Source organism: Tamandua tetradactyla, chromosome 17 (assembly GCF_023851605.1).
Source record: "Tamandua tetradactyla isolate mTamTet1 chromosome 17, mTamTet1.pri, whole genome shotgun sequence".
Classification (NCBI taxonomy): Eukaryota; Metazoa; Chordata; class Mammalia; order Pilosa; family Myrmecophagidae; genus Tamandua; species Tamandua tetradactyla.
The window spans coordinates 27,915,675-27,938,508 of NC_135343.1; the positions used below are offsets into that span (position 1 = coordinate 27,915,675).

The following is a 22,834-nucleotide window of genomic DNA, read 5'->3' on the forward strand; positions in this document are numbered from 1 at the left end:
AACATATCTAATTTGGGGTATATAATTCAATCTACCACAATCAGTTAAAATGAAATTTAATTTCAGAGAATTTTAAGTCTTCCAAATGTATATACTTATATATACTTATATCCTATATAAGTACACTTAAAAGTATAATAGCCAAAAAAAATTTGTAATAACACAACCTCAATGTTATTTCACTAAATAAATTTGAAAGTGAAATACGGGCTTTTCAACATTAAGATTTGAAGAGCACAAATACACAGCTATTAAAATTTTTCATGCAAAGTTGAGTATCTCCACTTCACATTATCCCTACAAATACGTATTTTTAAATTATCTGCTCAGCTATAACCTTGGCATCATTTTACCTGTCTTTCACAACTACAATTGAGTTCCATAAATTCTTTTACAATATTTCTCAAATTTGCCCACCACCACAAGCTTAGAAGACAACCATCACTATCCACCTATCTTCCTTACTTGTCCCTGCCTATTTCCTGACTTGCTTCAAGCACGACTACAATGTAAGGTCCATAAGGGTAGGAGTTTGGTTCACTGATGTATTTTCAGAATTTACAATAGTGTACACAGTATACGCTCAATAAATACTGGATGAACAAATGAATTCCATGCTCAACCTAGTCTGCAAAAAATTGCCAAAGTGACATTCCTAAAATACTTTTAATGCCCTCATAAATAATTTAAATTTCCTCTCCAATGCCTGCCATATGCAGTTTAAATTAAACTAGTTAATTTTCAAGTTGCACAAAATCTGGCCTACTCTATCTAGGCAACTTTTTATCCCACTACTACTCAATTTGGATTCTTTACTAAGGATAGTGTTTTAGTTTTTTAGGCTGCTCAAGCAAATACCATGAAATGGTTTGGCTTAAACAATGGAAATTTATTAGTTTACAGTTTTGAGACTGGCAGAAAGTCCAAATCAAGCCATCATCAAGGTGATATTTTCTCTCCGATGACTATGGCTTTCTGGGGGTGGCTGCCAGCAATTCCTGGCTCCTCTATAACAAGCCAAAGCACATGATGGTGTTTCCTAGACTCCCCCTTCTCTTCCAAGTTCCAATGATACAGCTTCTTGCTTCCTTTCTCTATTCCAGTTTCATACCACTTATGAAGGACTCCAGTAACAGGATTAAGAACTATTCAGATTGAAGCAGGTCACACTTTAACTGAAATAGCCTCATCAAAAGGTCCTAATTAACAATGGATTCATATCCACAAGAAAGGATTAAATTTAAAAACAAGTTTTTCTGGGCTACATACAGCTTTAAACTACCCTAGATAGTGTCCTTAACCCTCTCAAATAACACACACACTGCTTTTTTTTTTCCAAAACTGCTTTTTTAGCCTGAAATATCCTCTTGTCTATAGCTACCCAAGTCCAACCATCTTCTTCAAGAGATAAATCAAATCTAACTTTTCCACGTTTCTGTGATTATCTATACCTCCAAAGGCAGAACAAAACTTCTCAATAGTTGGCTTCCTATACTAACGTCCTTCCCCAAAACATATGCACACACAATCCCCCACACATAAACACACTCACTCACTTAGAAGAAACATAAAAAAAAACCAGACAAATTTTTAAGTAATAAATGAACAAACTTATAACCAGAAATTTGCTCTCTAATATCTGCATACATTCAAATAAAAACGACAGCACATCTACCATTCACTATAGATTCATCTTAGTCAGTATATATTGTCAATACTTAACACAAATAGTTAAGTTTAAAACAATTAAATGAGATACTTCTACAATATCCTGAATCATCACATGTATAATTCCAATTTACTAAAATGAAAATTTATTCTAATCCATTCAGAAAGATTTTAAATAAAAAGCTGGAAAAAAGTAATTCATCTTCAAATATGGGAAAATTCATACTTGAAATTCTCTCTGAATATTCAAGTTAACTGAGACCTTATTGTAGTTCATCCTTTTTTAACCAGTCCTGGTAAAAATGGATTGGTATTTTATCTCCATTGGTCTTTCTCTACAATTTCTTATCCTCCACAATTTCATAGGTCCTTAATCAAGGGCTAGGATCCAACACCTAAAATTAAACCATGTTCCTGTTACCTCACCATAAAGGAAAAAGAAATCTTCATGTTGTCAATAATAGTGTAAAATTTGAATTTTTTTTTCTAGCCTTCACCAGGAACGTAGGACATGAAGAACACACTTCAAAAAAAAAAATTTCCTAGGGGTGCATGGGTGGTTCAGTGGTAGAATGCTGACCTTCCACATCAGAGACCCAGGTTCAATTTCCAGACCATCACCCAAAAAAAAATTTCAGGAATACTATTGATACATTTCACAAAGTTTGATTTTTAACACAAAGATTAAGTTAATATAAAAGTGACAAACAATTACAAGTTTTCTTCCTTTCTCATTATTACTCTTTAATTATAGTACTGTGAACATTAGCTATTTATTCTGTAATTGCCCAATTTTCAATTTTAATCCAAAATATTCATTTCTACCCTAATGGTATTAAAGAGATTATAGCTTCTGAAGGCATCAGGAAGCTCCTTCTCAACCTTAGTTACCTTCACTCTACTCCGTTCTATCCACCCTCTAGCATAGTCTAAATCTTGGCTCTAATCACCGTTCAGAACTGCACAATCCCCAGATTTTCAAATTCTGAAAGTCTCTTCTGACCTCAATCTCCTCTCCTTTCTACCGTCTCTTACTCCCTCATTATTTATTGCAATCTCCAGTATGTCAGTTTACTCCTGATGGTTCTTGCTTTCCTCCCAACTTTAAATGCTCCTATTCTATTCATTTTAACCAAACACTTAAGGATTTCTAGTATGTTATCTTCCACCCCATATCTACTAACCAAAGCTTCAAATCTGAATAAACCCTATGTATCTGTTTGTCAGCTTTTACTCAACCATGCTAATGGGCTACACTACAAATGTTTCCAAATCTCAAATAAACCATCAACACTGCATGACAATATCTGTATTCATCTTCAACTGATTCCCTTTATCATTTCCTCCCAGCAGCCTTGTAAAATTTTTCCACTTTTGTCAAATCTTCCAGCCTTTTAAATACTGTTGTTTCCTAGGATCTGTCACTGACCCTCTTCTGTATTTTTTCTAATGCCCATGTCCTTAAATTCTATTACAAACTTAATTCCTCTAGCTCTCTTCTAGACCTTCCTCTTGAGTTCAGACCTGTCCCTAAGACATACCCCAATGTTCACTCTACATTCCAAACTGAATTAATAACATATTTTCTACTTTTTCCCTCCTCTTAGTCTTTTATCCTCCTGTAATGTCCTACTGATTAAAGGCACTGTCTATCTACTCTTTATCCAAGTAAAAAACTTGGTAGTTATTCAAACTCATGTCTCTCACCCATCCTCCGTGAAGCTGGTAACCAAGTTAATTCACAATTGAAAGATTTTTTTTTAATACACAAATCTAGTTTCTTAAAGTTACTTTCTCAAACTGGGTTCATGGACTCCTAAGATATCTATAGACCGATCCCCAGATGTCCTTGATAATTCTGTTTCTTTAAAAGGTGTCATTATCTTATCTACTTGAAAAGCAGTATAGGATTATTATGGGAAATCACAGATGAAACAATCTGTATTTCAATTGTGAATTATCGCTGCAAGAAAATTTTGTCATAATTATCTCTGGGGGAAAATTTAGATTATTGAAATGAAAACACAAAAAATGAAATTCCTACAATAATCACAGACCTCCCAAGATTATCTGCAGCCAATGAATAGTGAGAAACACTACTCTACAGGAAAAAATTCAATAGCCTTAGCATGGTATCCAAGGCCTCTTCCCAGGTCTGTCCTCCAGAGGGTAGACTATGCTACACATGTGTACACCACACCCTTGGGCCAAGAAGCAGTTGTTTGGGGGACAGAGTACCAAAGCTTGGACCTTAGGGATGCTGGGATATCCACAGACAGCAAAGAACTGGGGAAGAGGGTTGGACTAACACATTCTGGAGTGAAACTGAGTTTATAAATTCTAAGTTACAAAAATTCTAAATCTGAACCCTCCTTTCAAGTCATTATGAAGATACACTTATCAAGATAAAAGGACAGAATGTGTAAACAATTTGTTAGCCTGGTTTATAACCTTTACATATTTAAAGTTACTGGAAACCAAACTGTCAATATTGCTTATTTCTAATACCATACAAAACCATTTACCATGACATGAAATTCTTACCACCTCACCTCAAGGGAGACATAATATAGGTAAGGAAAATACTCAGTTAAGGTAATTGAAACAAATAAGGGGACAGATAACAAAAGAAAAGGAGAAAAGGAAGTAAGACAAACTTTAAAACACAAACTAATCTCTACAAGACTAAAACTAGAGGGTTGTAGTAATTAATTATAGAATGGCTTTATTCATTCCTTTACCATTTATTAAGAACTTACTAAATGCCAGGAATTATGCTAAGCACTGGTGATGTGTAAGACAAAAATATCGAGCCTCAAGCTAACAATCTAGTAGAGGTAGTAGCACTTTAACAATTTGGTAAAAATGTGATTCTTGGGGAGAGAGCAAGTAACTCTGCCAACATACTTCACAGGGTGTTAAAAGACGAGTAGTGGGCAGGTCACGGTGGCTCAGCAGACAGAGTTCTTGCCTGCCATGCCGGAGACCTGGGTTCAATTTTCCGTGCCTGTCCGTGTAAAAAAAAAAAAAGATGAATAGGAATTTGCAAAGCAAAGAAAGGAGGAAGGGCAGTCTAGGGGAAAATACTTATGAATAAGGATATCAACAGCTAACATGTATTGAATACTTAATATATGCTAGGCATTGTACACAAATTATCCTATTTGATTTTCATAATCACCCTGTTAATTCTCTTTTTATCCCTGGTTTCTAAGTGAGGTAACTGAGAGGTTACAACCAGCACTGGAAATAGAGTGGTCTACAAAACAGAAAGATACTGCCCCTGTCTTAGTAGAGATTATGTCTAATCTTATCACCTCCCCAACCTCCTGCGATAGAACAAACATTAAGCCTCCCATTTTACAGATGGAGAAACTAAGATTTGGAGTAAATTGTTAAGTAAACTGTTTAAGGTCACGCACATCTAATAAGCAGCACAGTTAGCTAACTGAACCAAAGTTTGTTTGACACAAAGGCCAAATTCATTCCACTTTACTCCATACCCTATTCATTCATTCATTCATTCATCAGAAGTCTATCAAGACTTACTGCATGTCAAGCACTATTTTAAGAAGACAGAGATGAAAGATGTAGCCCCTGGCTTCAAGAAACTTACAAGCTAGTCAGCAGAGACAATCCAACTAAGAACTGCAAAACACTGAGATAGATACTACTACCAAAGTACACATATGGTCCTAAAGAAGCATAAGGAGGAGTACTCAGGCTAGGATGAGCCAAAGAATCACAGAGGAGTAATTCTGAAGGGTAAGTAGGAGTCAGTTAAACAAAGCAATATAGCAAAGAGGTGGGAATGTACTCCAGGGAAGGGAGGAGTGAAAGAAATGCAGAGATATGAGAACAAAGCTTTGTTTTAAAAACTACAAGTTCACTCAATCTTAGGCAATGCACTGAGGAATGGCATCATGCAAAGGTGAGTTAGAGCAGCTGGTAGCAGATCACAAAGGGTCTGGACCTTTAAGCAAAGTGTTCATTCCAAAGGCAGTGGAAAGCTATTGAAGCATTTTAAAGAGGAGTGACATGATATAATCTGTGTTTCTGAATGTTTCATATGACCACAGATGGTAAGACAATTTGAAAATGGGCAAGCCCATAGGTAAGACCAGTCAGGGAATAATGTATTAAACCAAAAGTCAGGAACACAACTAAGAAATATTTAGGCAGCAAATCAACAGAATTTAGTAAGTTAGCAACTCCAACTATATTGTGGGTGTTTTTTAAAAGTTGCAATAAATAAAAACAAATACTATGCCAAATGAGAAAAGCTGAATAAGCCACACTTGGTAAGAAAGCCTATATATTCATAGGTCATTTTAGGGATATTACCGAGGCACAGAGTTAGCCCAATCTACTTTTGAAATCTTCAGCACTGACAGGACAAAAGAACATTTCTCAGTCAACTTCCTCTATTAGATAAATGGCTCCTCTGAGTGCACTTTCAGGAACTATTTAAGCAGAAGTTAGATGACCATGTGTCAAGGATTTAATTAAAAATTAAAAAGAATTTTCATAGTTAAACTCAAGATTACAAAAGAAGAAAGCCATAACAAGTACATCACAATTACTAACTAATTCAAGCACAGATTTCTATAGGTATCTGATGGGGTTGAATTATAAAGCATAATTCCAAATATTATTTGCATACTATTAACAATTATCTCAGTATTTAAAACAGTAAGATCCATATTTCTAACTGTTTTAGGTAAAATGATTAGTACACTTTTTAATCATTTGGATTATGAAATTAACTACAATGTCACAAATTCCTTAAAAACCCACAGTACTTTTTTGATTTCAGAATTGAATGCCTACTAAAACAGAAAAATTATTATTTCTACTTCACTATCACCAAGCCATATGTCTAACAACTGCACTGAGAAAAAAAGATTTCATTTGCTTGAAGTTGGAAAATGCCCTGCAGCATGCAGAAGAGCTGAACCATCATTCCAGATCTCTAAATAGTTTCCCTTTCCCATTAGTTAAAAGAAGACTAATGCCATGTCACAAGCCATTAATGAGATTCTTCGATTCAAGGAGCTGCTTAATGAAATTCGGGATTCATCTCTGAATTCAGTGAATACCAAGTCAGAAACAGACTCAGATATTATAAAGCAGAGTCAGTAAACAGTGTCAAGAAGCCCAACTCTTTACTTTCAGATTCTGGACCAAAAGGGTAATACTGATCACTAAATTCATTGATATTCTTATTCTTAATAACACTTCAGATGAAAAAAAATTCTATAGAAAAGCTCCATAAGAAAATTTTGTGTCAATTCTGAAAGCAGTAGTACAAGACTAGCAGGGCAAAAAAAAAGTAATAAAAAGTATATAAATAGATTTTCATTTCTGGCCATAGTGGAGTAACAGGGATCCTCCTACATGAAACAACTGGAAAGAAAAAGACAATATATGAATATTTTTCAAGACAGTGGACATCAGACAACACAGGACAGTATTCCCTGTTAGATGGAAACAAACAAGGTGAGCCTTACAATTGCTCCGGTTTACTGGCTTGAAAGAATTTCCAGGCCACAGACAAGGAGGGGAAATCCAGACAGAGTACAGTAGTCTCCTTGAGCTGAAAAGGCAGAACTGAGTGGGAAGGGCTAAGTATGCAAGGTAGAGTACCTCAGAGTAGAGAACTACATAGAGAAAGATCCAGAGATCTCCAGATGGTATCCTTTGGGTCTTCAACTGAGTACTTATCAGTATACAAGTGTGAGGTAACTATCCAAGGACTGGGAAAGAACCATCAAAAAGGATCTGAGGAACAACACACAGAGCTAACCCAGGGCCAGAAATATTCCTGTTTCCACCTGCCAGAGTACTTAGAAGGGTTCTGCCTCAAAAGCAAGACAAAACTAGTGCCAAACTTAACACTGTCCTGGTATTGTCCAACAAAACCAAAAAGAACGAAAAAGCTCAAACTGTTTCCAAGTAAATTAATTAACTGCATCCTACAACAAAACTCAAGAATATTTACAGGAATACAAAAATATACAGGACCCAACAACAATGTAAAGTCTCAAATGTCTGGCATCTAATAAAAAATTATCAGATATGCAAAGCAGGAAAACACAATCCATAATAGGAAAAATCAATGAATTTAAACTGACCCAGAAATGATACAGATGTAGAATGCTTAGACAAGGACATTAACCCAGTTATTATAATTGTATTTCAGATGTTCAAGAAGTTAAAGAAAAGACAGAGTATGGAAGACACAAAAAAGACTGAATTTCTAGAGATAAAACCAAGTCTGACACCAAAGATAGGTTGGATGGGATTAACAATGGCAGATTAAATACTGGAAAAGAGAAAATTAATGAACTTGAAGAAACAGTAACAGAACATGAAGATACAGCAAAAGATTATCCAAAATGAAAAAAAAAAAATACTGAAAAAATTTGATCAGAGCATCAGTGAGTTTTTAGACAACATCAAGCAGCTTAATATATATATAACTAGAGTCCTCAAAGAGTGGAAGGGGCCAAAAAAATAGTATTTGAAGAAATGGCCAAAGAATCACAAATCTGATAAAATGTACAAACCAATAGATCTAAGAGGCTCAACAAACTCCACGCACAAGAAACAAGAAGAAAAACATATAAACAGCTTCATTTAAAAAGGATTTTCATTTACATATTCTATAACCAAATGTAATTTAGAGTACAGATTTCCAACCAACACTCTAAGAAAATATATATACATTAAATCAAATATTAGTAAAGTTTTTCACTAAAATCCTAAATGATTTATGTAAAACAAAACATAACTTTTGAAAACGTATATTTTGTTACCATATCAGTAAATAATTCATTAAATTTGTGATCATATCTGAACAAATTATTCACACACTCAAAAGTAGAAATGTACTTTTTCCTTTTTTATTTTTTTCCCCTTTAATTAATATAGGTCATCCAGAGCAGAATTAGGACATTGAAAAAACATAAAAGAAACTGAGAGGTGGAACTGAAAACACAGAAGCAGATTTGAGATCTGGGAAGGAGATAGTGCTCTCAAAAATACAACTCAGCAACCACTGTTATTTACAAAATATACATTTTTTAAAAAGTAAAAAACTACTAAAAGTGGAAAACAAGCTAAAATGCCTGTTTTTAGAACCACTGATAACTATTCAGGACACAAAATATCTAAATATATTTTGAAAAAAAGAATCATTCCAATAAAAAACATTAAAGTGGAAAACTAAAGTAATATATTTTCCTATTTTTGTGAGCACATCTATTTTTTAGTGTTCAGCACAAACTTCAAAATTCGGGGTTTAAAAACAGTCAAGTGAAGAGGAACAGAGGACAAGGTCTGAGTATCTACTGTAGTGGCTACCCTTCCCATGATGTGTTTTCCCCAAAACAGAGGTCAATTTCATTGTTATACCATCTTGTTTAGGACACAGTAGGAAAGTTCAAAGAAAAAAAAAAACAGTTCCACGGGACAGCAGCCAAAAATATTTACTATTCCTGGAAAGAATTAATTTTTACATTCCTCTTTTCTTTCTTAGAGAATAAAAACATATACACATTTAAATAACATATACATTTCCTCAAATTTATTTATACAAATAAAATGCTTTGGAAAGTAGACAGTAGTATAATATTTCCATGGAGAAAAAACACATACATGAAAACAACATATAAATCTCTTTGGGCATAGACTTAGAGGGTATCACTCGAACAGTTATTTACAGATTTGACTTCTGCCCTCCATTAAACAGAAAAATCTAAACACAAATATTTTCCAATAAAATAAAGAATTGAAATTTTACACATAGTATCATTAGAGCAAAGCAGCATAACTTATTCTCTAGCAAAAAATATTTACTAATAAAGCACTAAAAGCTCACCATATATAAAGATAATTTTGAAATCAGAAGTTCCAAATGATTCACAATCAGATTTTACTCAGGAGAAACAAGGTTAAATACACACTATTTTGAGTATATCAGTAATATTCAGAATTTGATAACCTATACTGAAGTACTAAGAACTCATACACGTTACAATACCTAAAATAACGAAAATGGACTTTTCATTTCACTGATACAATTATCAATATTTCAATATTAGATTCTCATCTCAAAAACAATTTCCTACTTAATACAAATCCAATAGTATAAATTATAAAAGTCTACTGAATCATCTGTCATCAAGACTTCAGTTACCTACATTTCAAACCTCTGAGAATATCTTAAAATTACTACCAAAATATTAAACAGTGTAATAACAAACAAAATAAATCATTAACCAGACTAGTTTTAACAGGCATTTAAGTTACTTGCTAGAGCAACAGTCCTCCTTACCAATCAGAACTATTGTTTAAAATTCTCTCTTCTGAAATCTATTACTTCACCAGTTTCAAATTTGAGCCATTTATTTTTAGACACAAAGGTTGATAAACATTTCTGCATCAAATGCACATAACTGCACAGGAAAGACTTTTTTCCCTTTAGAAAACTAGATTCCCCTCCTTCACGCTCTTTCTTTTTTTAACCAAACCATCAAAGAGGACACAATCTGGTTTGAATTTCACATCACTAAAGACAATAAATGACAATACACGGTACGCAGAATGAAAAATTCAAATTCCACAATTGTTAACAGGTATAATTACTGGGCTGTGATAAATGGGCTAGAATGTAAGATTATCACCCTTTTCAAGGTCCAATTCTTGAACCACCTGGACTTCTCTAGCAAAAAAAAAAAAAGTGGGGGCGCTGGGGAGGTTTTGAAGACATAAAGTCTCTAGGCTGTTTTTTTAAGAATGAAACTTATCTGGAAAAGAAATTTTTAAAACTTACATTTGAAGCATGACCTGGTTCAAGAATACCCCATCCACCAAAGCCACATATTCGTCCAGGTTGGTCCCATTTCCTGCAGCCAGAGGTCCAAACGTTTTAACCTAGAAAAGAGAGATCATCTCGACACGAACGCCCACCTCCATCTCTGCGGCCACAAATAATGCAGCAAAATATAGAATAAAGGACACTCCACTTACCCAAGTGACCAAGGGACTGGTCATGAACTGCTCCAGGAGGGGAGTAAAAATTTCGTTCTCCATTTTATAGATTATGTATTTGAAATAAGGAACGACCACAAAAATACGCTCAGGGAACTGGCCACTAAACGTTGAAGAAGTAGAAATCAATGAAAGTCCATTTCCGCATGGGAGGAAAAACCCATTGTGGAGGGGGTAAAGCTCTCCCTCCTCAAAAAACAACCCAGAGGAAAACGGGCCGAAAGCACGAGAAGTGGCTTCGACAGCCGCCACGAATGGCAGGCTATGCTGGAAATGTCTGTACCGGGCGAAGAGGGGCAGAGAAAAGGCATCTGGAGGAGGAAGGGAAAGGTGGCTGGAGCAGCCAGACAAAAAGCCCGTCAAGGTAGCCCAGCTCCTGCAAACGAGCGAAACTACCCCCAGTCATCTAACACCAACGTGGGCTAAATGAAATACCACGTTAAGGATTTCAAGTGCCCCCCAGGCTCGACCTCCGCGTTGCACTCAACACTTTCCACCCACCAGAGGTACCGAGCCGCCTGGAGCCGCTTGGACCCGCGGAGCCTCCCTGGCCCCAGACCCTCACCACCGACAGGCAGGACTCGCCCCTTCCCCCCGGGCAGACACCATCTCTCCGCCGCACTCCCGCCGACCCCACAAGCCTCGCCTTCAGCCCCCTTCCCCTCCTGGGGGGGTTGGGGGCTTGAATGGGGTTCCCTAACCCCACAGCTTCCTGAGTCCCGCCAGCCTTTTCAGTCCACTCTGGGATGCTCTGGCACAAAACCACCACCGCGATGCAGCCTCCTCCTCCGCCCTCTCTGGAGGAGCCGGAGTAACGGTCAAAGAACCGCAGTGCCGCATCACACCCACCCCTCGCTTCCCAACCAGCGCCACGAGCCCACCGTCAAAGGGAGCGCGCGGACTCCCTCCGCGCTGATATCCTTCCGCCAACTCCCCGCCCCTCTCACGCTGCTGCCTCTGGATTGTGGGAGAAGAAAACCGCTGCATGAGCGCGCTCCCAAGCGGGCGCGCCCCCGGGCTGGTCTCGCCGCCGCCCAAATCCTGGCGGCGGGCGCAGGCGCAGGCGCGCGCTCTCTGCAGCTGCTGCGGTGGCTGACGCCTCGCTCGCGCCCAGGACAGTTGCCAGTGCCGGGCGTGGGGTGGGGGTGGTCGTGGGGGGATGGGGGGTGGGGGGCGAGGTGAGGGAAGGCAGAGGAAGGGGTCTGCTCGCTGGCTCATGCCTAATTATGGTTTATTTCCTCCCTGCGTGCTTTCTTTGATGTGTGAAGAAAAGAGAACGAAATCCTTTTTTTAAGCGTTAGGGATGCAGACAACCTTTTTCAGACAGTTTGATCTGTTAAGCGCGTTTCTCCAGCAAAACAAGAATAGCAAAGCTCCTCACTGCAGCAAATGGTAAAAGAACTTGAGCCACAAACTTGGTTCACTTTTTCCCACTTTTTTTCTTAAATCCAGCTACTAAAGCATGATTTTTCCTCAAAGTTGCATGTGAAATGTAGTAGAATTTTAAAATACCAACGCTCTCGTTCAGTGTGTTGGTAATCCCTGACTGAAGCGAATATGATTCAGACATTGCTTGACTGTTTGGCCATTGAAAGAAAAATCCAAACAAAATCAAAAGCTACTGAGAGGAAACATTTGGAAGTCTTCCAAGCTGGGTGACAAATAAACATTACATATTTAGTCATAAATTTCTATCTGTGCACAACTGGCGCTGTCATACTTTTAACAGTTCCCCAGCAAAATAAAGCGTTACCTCTCATTTTGGGGCGGGGGAGATGGAATAAAGACCTTTTCTCTGGAATAAAATAGGATATATTTGATTCCTGGCCCATACACTCCCCCCCCCAAAAAAAAATTCAACAAATGGTGCTGCAATAACGAGACAGTCACGTGGAAAAGGAATGAAATGTGACCCCAACCATACAGAATACAAAAAAAAAAAGAATGATCTTTTGAGAAGATAATAAAGAATTATTGTTTTACAATGTGTGCTGTTTATATTTACATAAACATCTATTTTGAGATGCTAATGTGATGTTTTTAATTAGCAATTTTTGAGGGGTCATAAAATACTGAATTAAGAAACAGTACAATTGCTTAATTAATTAGGCAGAGCCTTGGCTCTGTGTATTTCTACCTAGTTCAAATCTAGGCTCCAGTACTAAGCTGTTGAACCTAGGCAAGTTACTGCACTTTCTTGTGCTTCATTATCTTCATCTATAAAGCAGGAGTAATAATAAGTTAAATGAGTGTCACCTTAATGTAAATGTTCAATACATATTTTTGATGTTATTTTTGTCATTACTTCCCCCACATGAAGAATCTTTAGAGAAAAACTTGAAATGTAACCTCTCCCACCTCCCTTCAAATACAGAAGAAGGGATCTTGCTTTGGGAAGTGAAGAAATAAACATCATTCCAAAATCATCATAATTAAAGTTAGGATGCATTAGATAATTACATATGGCACTTTGCTAGGTGGTGTACAGAGTAGCTCCTTACATTTTCCCTTACCATTGCCTCAGGTCATCCTGGTTGCTAGCAATTCTTTTCCTTCTGCTCTTTCTTAATCACATTCCTTTATTTAGCGTGTGAAATGCCAGAGGCAGAGAGCAGGAACCACGAAGGAAACATTGCTTTCAGGAGCAACCCAATACTTGTCATGTCCACTTTCCTTTGTAGTCCCTCAGGAGTTTGGCAAAAACAAGAAGGAATTGTTCATGCCTAAACTGGTGTTTATCCTAAGACAGACTAACCTGCTTTATTTATTGATGAGAAACCCATAAAGTATTAATACCAAGTACAACAGGTTAAGAGCATTTTCAGTAAGTAGTTTCTGAAGGATTAGCCCAGGAGCTGCACATTTAAATAGCATAATTTACCCAGTTTACATTAGTACCCACCCCTCTCAGAAATCTGGATTCTCCTCTAGAACCAGATGGCCCCAGATGCTTCCTGATCTATCTTTAGGTTTTACATACACACACACACACACACACACACACACACACACACACTCCACAAAGAAACATGAGGAGTTAATTGTAAAAACAGGAAGCTTTAGATCAGACTGAGATCTGCAGGAACTTATTTGAAAACCTACCAATTCACAATTCTCTAGTTTAACAACAGCCTTAGAAATGCTTTATAATATCTCAAGAGTACAATCAGGAAATTTCTCTGTCTGGCAAAAGAGGGATTGTACGTTCTACACAATTTAATGATCTTTGAATTGCAACATCCTGTAAAATTAAATCCAAAAGTTTCCTGTCCTGCTTTCTCTAAGGAAGAGATTTCTCAAGATTTCTTCAAGGTAATTTTATTTTGTAATTTATAGTCGTTTATTTGAGTTGCATCCTTTCTTTAAATGTTAAATCCAGCAAGGAAGGACTTTGGAAAAATCATACCCACCTTGTTAGGTTCTAGGTTACTTGTCCAGCTCTCTTTATGATCAGAAGCTAAATGATTGAAATGGACCCTGGTCCCTGTCAGGCATCACTAAAGAGAGATTCTCCCCTGCGTATTTTAATCTTGGCTCACCTTTGCAGGTTACACATACTTGGCACTACCCACAAATTGAAAGCAACTGTATCTACTCGTGTCTTAGTCCACGCTATAGAAGGTGATAAACTCACCTTAAACCAGGCTTCTCGGTGACAAAATTTTAAACTACAGATTTACAAAGTTAACCACATCCATAAACTAGTACCGTAAAAGGTATCACAAACACAGCAACAGAATGACCCCATTGTTAATAATAGCCAAAAAGTGTGAACAACCCAAGTGTCCATCAACTGGTGAATGAAAAAATAAAATGTGGTATGGTGGAATATATTTGCCAATAAAAGAGAATAAAGTACTGATACGTGCTATAACACAGATGAACTTGGAAAACATTATGCTTAATGGAAGAAGCTGGTCACAAAGGACTACATATTGCATAATTATATTTATATGAAATGCCCAGAATAGGCAAATCGTAGAAACAGGAAGTAGATTGGCAGTTGAGCTACTAGGGCTACGGAGATGGGGGAAGTTCAGTGGGGTGGGGGGGTCGGGTGATGGCTAAGGGGTGTGAGGTTTCTTCTTAAGTTGATTATGGTGATGGATACTCAACTCCTTGAATATAATAAAGGCCATTGAACTGTGCACTTTAAATGAGTGACTTGGATGATAAGTAACTTTTATCTTAATAAAGTTATTAAAAGAAAACATGAACAATGGCACCATTACTTCATGAAAATTTAAAAAGAAATACCATCAAGGAATTCAGCCCTTACCCTTCAAAAGGGTTTGTAAGTTCTCTTGCTCTAATGAACAAGATTTTAAACTTACCTGAGAACATACAGGACACACGTTTTCATTATCCAGCATAATTTTAAGATAAATAAAATACAGTGTGAGAGAAATCAAATTTGGACAGGTTGCCTAACTTCTTTGAACATCAATTTCCTCAGCTGTAAAATGGTCATGTTGATATTTTCCTCACTACACTCCATAGTTACAGTGATAATTAAATGGAAAAGCACCAGACATTTAATATATCTTTCTTCCTGATCCTATTAGAAATGGCTGTCAGAGATGCTTGGAAATAAACTTCCTAAGGCCTGCAAGAATGTTTCCAAACAACACTCTGCCATACTGTGTATACTCTTGTAACCTTATGACACAAGTCACTGGTATATCAAGACCACATGCATGCTCTTTCATCTTATTTCACTTACCAAACACCTACTGTGCTGGACACTTTCAAATCATTATCTCCTTTAATCCTTAAAATAATCCTGAAAGTCAGATGTTATTATTTCCATTTTATATAAGAAGAGTTACTTGCCCAAGGTTATACACCTATTAAATAGTGGTAATATAACTCAAAATCAAGTTTAGATGATGCTAGAATCCATAATGTTAACCATAACACTTTATGGCATTTTCACTTTTCTCTTTAAAAGCTAAAAAACATCATGAAATATTGATGCCTATTCTCAGGTTAACCTTAACTGCCCTGCTATTTCAGCTGAACTTTAAAAACCAGCATGGTGTGGCATAAAGCAGGCTCCAGGGATGGGTCCTAGAACTGCAGCTGCTATTAACTAGCTGTGGGACCTTGAGTAAGACATTTCCCCTTTTTGGGACTCAGATTCATCATTTGTGCAATGAAAGGGTTGGTCTAAATCAACTCCAACAGCTTTTACATGACTAACTAAAATGTATTATATCCAAGAGGAAATTTTGTCTTCTACCACACCACTTTAAGACTGATCTTCTTAAATAGAGAAGTAAATAATAGGATATCGCACTGGACTTTTTCCACATTCCTGGAATCAGTAACTAGAATTCAAAGATAAAGAGGTATATAGGGTCCCCACATTCTAAAGAGAGCTAGACAATGCCTCCAAGAGTTATTCAGATGCAGCCAAACCAACTCTGTTGCCCCAACTAGGACCTTAGGACCCATCTCCATATTCAGCCCAGTCTATAAAAGAGGACCAAGGCTTTTTCGCATCAGGTTTGCCGCCAGAACACAGATGTCATGAAAACCATTGCTCTATCTTAAGCCAAAATGGGAAATGAAAAGATTCATATCAACATTGTTGTTATTGGACACATAGATTCAAGAAAGTCCAACATGACTGGCCATCTGATCTACAAATGTGATGGAATCGACAAAATAACCATTGAAAAATTTGAGAAGGAGGCTGCTGAAATGGGAAAGGGGTCCTTCAAGTATGCCTGGGTCTTGGATAAACTAAAAGCCAGCAAGTATTATGTGACCATCATTGATGCCCCAGGACAAACAGAGACTTTATTAAAAACATGATTACAGGCACATCTCAGGCTAACTGTGCTGTCCTGATTGTTACTGCTGGTGTTGGTGAATTTGAAGCTGGTATATCCAAGAACGGGCAGACCCGAGAGCATGCCCTTCTGGCTTACACTCTGGGTGTGAAACGACTAATAGTTGGTGTTAACAAAATGGATTCCACCTAACCATCTTACAGTCAGAAGAGATATGAGGAAATCATTAAGGAAGTCAGCACCTACATTAAGAAAATTGGTTACAACCCTGACACAGTAGCATTTGTGCCAATTTCTGGTTGGAATGGTGACAACATGCTGGAGCCAAGTGCTAACATGCCTTGGTTCAAGGGATGAAAAGTCGCTTGTAAAGATGGCAATGCCAATGGAAGCATGCTGCTTGAAGCTCTGGATTGCATTCTGCTACCTACTTGTCCAACTGATGAGCCCTTGTGTCTGCCTCTTCAGGATGTCTACAAAATTGGTGGTATTGGTACTGTGCCTGTGGGCCTAGTGGACACTGGTATTCTCAAACCAGGCATAGTGGTCACCTTCACTCCAGTAAAGGTTATAACTGAAGTCAATTCTGTTGAAATGCACCATGAAGCTCTGAGTGAAACTCTTCCTGGGGACAAGGTGGACTTCAACGTCAAGAACGTGTCTGTAGAAGATGTTCATTATGGCAATGTGGATGATGACAGCAAAAATGACCCACCAATGGAAGCAGCTGGCTTCACTGATCAGGTGATTATCCTGAACCATCCAGGCCAAATCAGGACTGGTTATGCACCTGTGCAGATTGTCACACAGTTCACATTGCTTGCAAGTTTGCCAAGCTGAAGAAGATTGATTGTCGTTCTGGCAAGAACTTGGAAGATGGCCTCAAATTCGTGAAATCTGGTGATGCTGCCATCATTGATAGGGTTCCTGGCAAACCCATGTGTGTTGAGAGTTTCTCTGATTATCCTCCTCTGAGTCATTTTGCTGTTCGTGATATGAGACAGACAGCTACATGAATATTACCCATAATACCTGCCACCCCAGTTTTAATCAGTGATGGAAGAACAATCTTAGAATTGTCTCAACTGGCCATTTGAGTGTAAGAGTAAAAGACTGGTTAATGATAACAATGCATCACAAAACCTTCAGCAGGAAAGGAATGTTTTGTGGACCATTAGTTTTCATGTGGCAGTTTTAAGTTATTAGTTTTTAAAATCAGTACTTTGTAAATGGAAACAATGACCAAAAATCTGTCACAGAATTTTGAAATCCATTAAAACAAAGTTTAATGAGAAACCTGCATCCTCTTTTGAGAAGTCAGCCCTGAATTGTTTAGGCAAAAGGTTCTCAACCTATTTCTGGTGTTCCATCTGCTGAAATTTGATAGTTCAGGATAAAGTTTTGTTAGGACAGAAATCAAGGTGGGTTTTTTTTTCACCTCTAAGGGGGAGGGATCATGACTTAAGCTGTTTTAAGTATTTACTAGAATGTAGTGGTTTGTTGGTTGCAAACTTGATTAGTATGGAAAAGCAGAAGGTAATTTGTAATGTTTATAAGCTTCCTTAGGCCAACTTCTGTAATAAAGGCCTTGTGTTGCACATAAAATACTTTTTTGTATTTATGTTTTATATCAATAATTGAGTAAATGAGTTTATTATATCTAGATTCTAGGAAAGATAAACGGTGCTGAAAGCAGGGAAAAAAGAGAGAGAGAGAGGACCAAGGAGGGGAGAGAGAAGGAAATCATCAGGAGTGCAAATCTATAGCTTGAGGGAGCCTCCATTTTCCCAAGAGAAGGGAAGAGGTCCTCCCTACTCAAAGCCAAGTGAAGAATGTTATCATAAAGATTGAGGGTCATACAAGAAGAGTAGATTGGTTTCAATCTCAACTGCACACCGGCTTAGACAGTAGACTTGTTGATCTGTTCTGTTTCTCAGCTGGACAGAAGGAAGGAAAATTCAAAAGAGATGTCATGGCAAATAGAGGGAGCCTCTTCTCAGGTTAATTCTTCAATTGCCCTTCTGTAATGCCCTTATTCTGTGTTCCAGGCAAAATGAACCATCTCTGTTTTCTCGCATTCACTTGATATTCGATGTGCTTGTGCCTCTGCACATGCTACCATCCCTGCCCTGACAGCCCTTTCCTGCTTGCTAGCCAAGGCAACTCCCGTTCTTCCTTCAGATTTTATTGAAGTGTCGCCTCTCCATGAAATGTTCTTCAACTACAGGTTGAGTTGCCCACTCCCTTTCTTGTGCCTTCCTAGTATCTAATCTCCCCTTTTGTGGTGGTTTGAAGTTGTATGTACCCCCAGAAAAAAATTGTTCTTAATCTTAATCTATTCCTGTGGGTGTGAACTCATTGTTGAGTAGGACATTTTGATGAGGTTATTGTAGCTAAGGTGTGGCTCACCTCAATCTGAACGGGTCTTAATCCTATTACTGGAGTCCTTTATAAACCAAGTGACATTCAGATAGACAGAGTGAAAGCCACAGGGAGCAGCTAGAATCTGAACCTCAACAGAAACTAAAGTTTGTCACATTACTTCAACCTGGAGTCGTAATGTGACAAACTAAGCATGAAGGATTGCTGGCAGCAATCAGAATGCCAGTGGACAATCAGAATGCCAGTCATTGGGAAAAAAATATCACCTTGATGACGCCATGATTTGGGCTTTTTCCCAGCCTCAAACTGTGAGTGAATAAATTCTCATTATTTAAAGTGGCCCATTTTATGGTATTTGCTTAAGCAGCCTAGGAAACAAAAACACCTTTATTTCTGTAACATGCTTTGCATGGCATGTATTTGTGGACATGTTCATCTCCTGAGGAGACCAAGAATTCCAGAAAGTGACTTTGTTTATTCATTTTTGTACCCTGGATTCTGCACCTTGCAATGATGGGCACTTCCTTCAACCTGGTGATCAGTTTAAATTCCTAACAATTGGCAAGAGCTCACAGTAAAGTGACTTCTGAGAACAGCTATTGTAATTAAGTAATGACCCTAAGGAGGCATTAGCTGGAGACTGATTGCCAGTCAAATTCTGACTGATTGCCAGAATTTGAAAACTAAAGGATTTGAAGTCATAAAATAAATGGCCTTTGAGAAAGTTTTACCCAGGTCTGTATAAATTTTTTTCAGAGGAAAACTTAGAGGAATACATAAATATCATGTAATCTTTTATTTCTCTTTTATCAAATGATATTTACCACCTTAATCACCTAACATTCCTTTCTTTATCACTTTGATGGAAATTTTCTAAACTTGTATCATAAAATCTAAGCTACGTTGATCAGTATATCCTAAACACAAATCAACTTCTCTTAAAGGAATACATTATCATAATTGACCTAAAAATGATTGTGTTGTGCTTCTAATATAGTGATATAGTCACAGGATCTTTAGCAGTACAAGAGTGTTTAACCCACACTCAGACCATAGACAACTTTGTTTCATGAGTTTTTATTTTACTTTGAACTATTATCATGTCTTCTCTCTTGACTCTTGATTTTTGTTGTTGATAATAACTCTATCTATAGTCCCTGTTCTGATTTGATGCTGCTAATTTTCCATATGCTGGGAATAAATAGGTTGTTAAAACTGTGTATGAAAAATATTAATACTTTTTCAGTGATGACTTGATAGATTGCCTCTTTGAGTAAAGTCCGGGAATTTGTGATATGCCTAATGCATCTTGGTGTAATGTTTTTGTTTATTTTCAGTTTTCTGGTCTTATTTAGGTAGGTGTGGTAGTACTCTATTTCTTTAACTAGCTTTCTGTAGTATGACACAAACAGCCTTCTTGGTTAATGGTCACTTACAAGGTTATTTCCAGGAAATGCCTGACCTATCATGTGATCAGTTCCTTGGATTTGCATTTTTTCCTCCTTTAATTCCTCAAAACTTCGCAATAGGTAGTGACTCATTCTTGCTCACAATGATGCTGATGGAAAGATACTAAGCAAATGCAAACCTGGTAGAGGAGGAAATAAAAACCTGTACAGAAAAGGACAAATATCTTAAGATGGATTTTTAGGTAAAAAAAAAAAAATCATTCTCCTATTCTAATTGTAAACCTATTCCCAACCTCTGCTATTCACCAATTTACATCCTGGAGACAGATTTAGTAGTATTCAGTAAAAGAGAACGCAGACTATGTCAGAACAAATAATGAATCATCAATAAAACAGACGAAAATCCATGTAGTGTGCATGAGCCTCACGGTGAAGATCACAGAATTATAATTGGTAAATTATATATCAAGACACAAAAGCTTAAGACTTTCTAATAACAGAAGCACAAATTGGGTATTCTTGAGTATAATAATACCATCTTTAGATCAATATTTGAATTTGACACACAGTATCCCTAAAGTAAATTAGCAAGTAGATTTCCATACAAAGCACCATTGGTGATTTTAGGCTACTGAAAATGAACATGGTTAAATAATCAAACACTTCTAATTACAGAAGAAAATATAGATCTGCTTCCATATTAAGAAATGTAAATGAAAATGATAATAAATAATATAAGTGAAGAAATCTAAAGACGTTTTATTTCCTTCTGTTGAAAAGTAGGAAGATACATAAACATTCATATTTTGATATGAGACCATATATTTGATGTCTGCTGTTTGAAAAGTTAAAATTAACAGGAAACTTACAAATTTAAAGTATAAAATGTTTTTATTTTCCACCAATACATGCCAATCGGTTGTTTTCTTAAAATAATAGTTTGAAAAGTATTCTCAGACTCAGTTTTACTCCATGAGTTTTATAAAATAAAGATCTGTCTTTGGTTTCTTAATCTAAAATAGCAAAATAAAGTATTCAGTTACATGGAGCTGAACATGTTGCATATTTTAAAAATTATTTTCTCATAAGAATAATATATTTCATTGCCATATTTGGGAAAATCAAGCACCCTTGAAGATGGAAAAACAACATATTTCTACCACTCAGAGCTTAATCTATTGAAGCATTTATTGCATATTACATAATACTGAAAGATCTGGAGTCTCAGAAGAAGAGCCCATTATGGGCAGGAGCTTTGTCCACAATGGAATGGAACCACTGTCGTAATCATGGTTCAGAAGAAAGGCAAATAGGTATCGCAATCTGACTGTCCTATCTCACTTGTATCATGGGCCAGTGCCTCCCACTGGCTGAACCTCATGGGAAGCCAGAGAGCAAGGGACTCAGATAATGCCATCCCTAGAAGTCAGCCTCCAGGGCAGAGAGTTTGCAAGAAATTAGAGGTCCAAAAAGAAAACCATATAGTACAGAGCTGCATGTGAAAAGTGTGGATAACACCTAGAACCATTTCTGTTGGTTCTCTGTTGGCAATACAAGATGGCAGTTCTTTTTCAAATTACAGACACGTAAACCTGTGGTAGAGTTCACGAAGAAACAACAAAGTATGTTGACATCTATGATCTGTTAATGCAAGGTTTAAGCCAAATATTTCTCTTTACTGACATATATGTAAGATAAGTGTCCTGCAGTGTCTTACACTGTATATACTCTCTATTAGTTGAATGATAAAGTTGTTAAAATGATTCATTGAATTTTTTAGTAACTTTCATTTTAAGAAACTGGTTTTGTAAGTTGGAGATGTGATTCATTTTTAAAAAGCATTATTTTAAAAGAAAAATTTTAAATAAGGTTAAAGTGATCATGGGACACAAGTTACTTATGAGTCTCCTATCTGTGCCCTTACTCACCACAGTAACTTGAAACTCCACACGAACCAACTTCCATTAAAGCCCATTCATTAAACATTTATTTAGGATTTATACTCATTTGAAATTACTTAGCCAGCATTTTGTATATTAACTGCAAAATGGATAACAAATAACAGTTTATGATATTTATTTCTACTTGTTAAAATTCAATCAGCCTCGGGCGAGTGCAACAGTGGCTCAGTGGCAGAATTCTTGCACCATGCCAGACACCCAGGTTTTATTCCCGGATCCTGCTCATGCCAAAACAAAAAAAAAATCCAATCAGCCTCTTCCAAAATCATCATGAAACAACTATAGCACACAGCTGTGGTACTGACTGAAATAATGTTAGAGGCCGTACCTCCTTACAAATTAACTTTTTTTCTAATTATCAACTAGATCTCTTCTATTTCACAGTATGTTAATCAAGTGAAAAACCTGGCTCTAAACTAGTAAGAAAAAGTTTATGTGTAATTGATACGTTTCATAAACTCGTGCATAGCTTCTGTGGAAATTTACTAGCATATGTCTGAAAAGACAGGTTTCCAAGCCATGGATTAAGTTTATGTTGATCCCAGAAGGAAGCCTGCAGTTA

General features: G+C 37.0%; 1 protein-coding gene and 1 pseudogene across 9 annotated transcripts in view; one reads left to right on the forward strand and one right to left on the reverse strand.

Moving 5' to 3' along the window:
* The window catches only part of CCDC88A (coiled-coil and HOOK domain protein 88A), a 189,428-nt gene extending 177,734 nt beyond the window's left edge, over positions 1–11,694 (reverse strand). For 7 of the 9 annotated variants that reach the window (XM_077134249.1, XM_077134245.1, XM_077134247.1 and 4 more), the window contains exons 1-2: positions 10,702–10,876; positions 10,505–10,605 (exon numbers count right to left, since the gene is read on the reverse strand). In XM_077134249.1, the coding sequence (XP_076990364.1) occupies positions 10,505–10,605; positions 10,702–10,764 (164 nt within the window). In that variant the 5' untranslated portion in view covers positions 10,765–10,876. The other 2 variants (XM_077134241.1, XM_077134242.1) reach the window with 2 other exon arrangements.
* A 4,590-nt stretch (positions 11,695–16,284) lies between these two features.
* LOC143661122 (elongation factor 1-alpha 1 pseudogene) lies at positions 16,285–17,536 on the forward strand (annotated as a pseudogene).
* Positions 17,537–22,834: the final 5,298 nt, after the last annotated feature.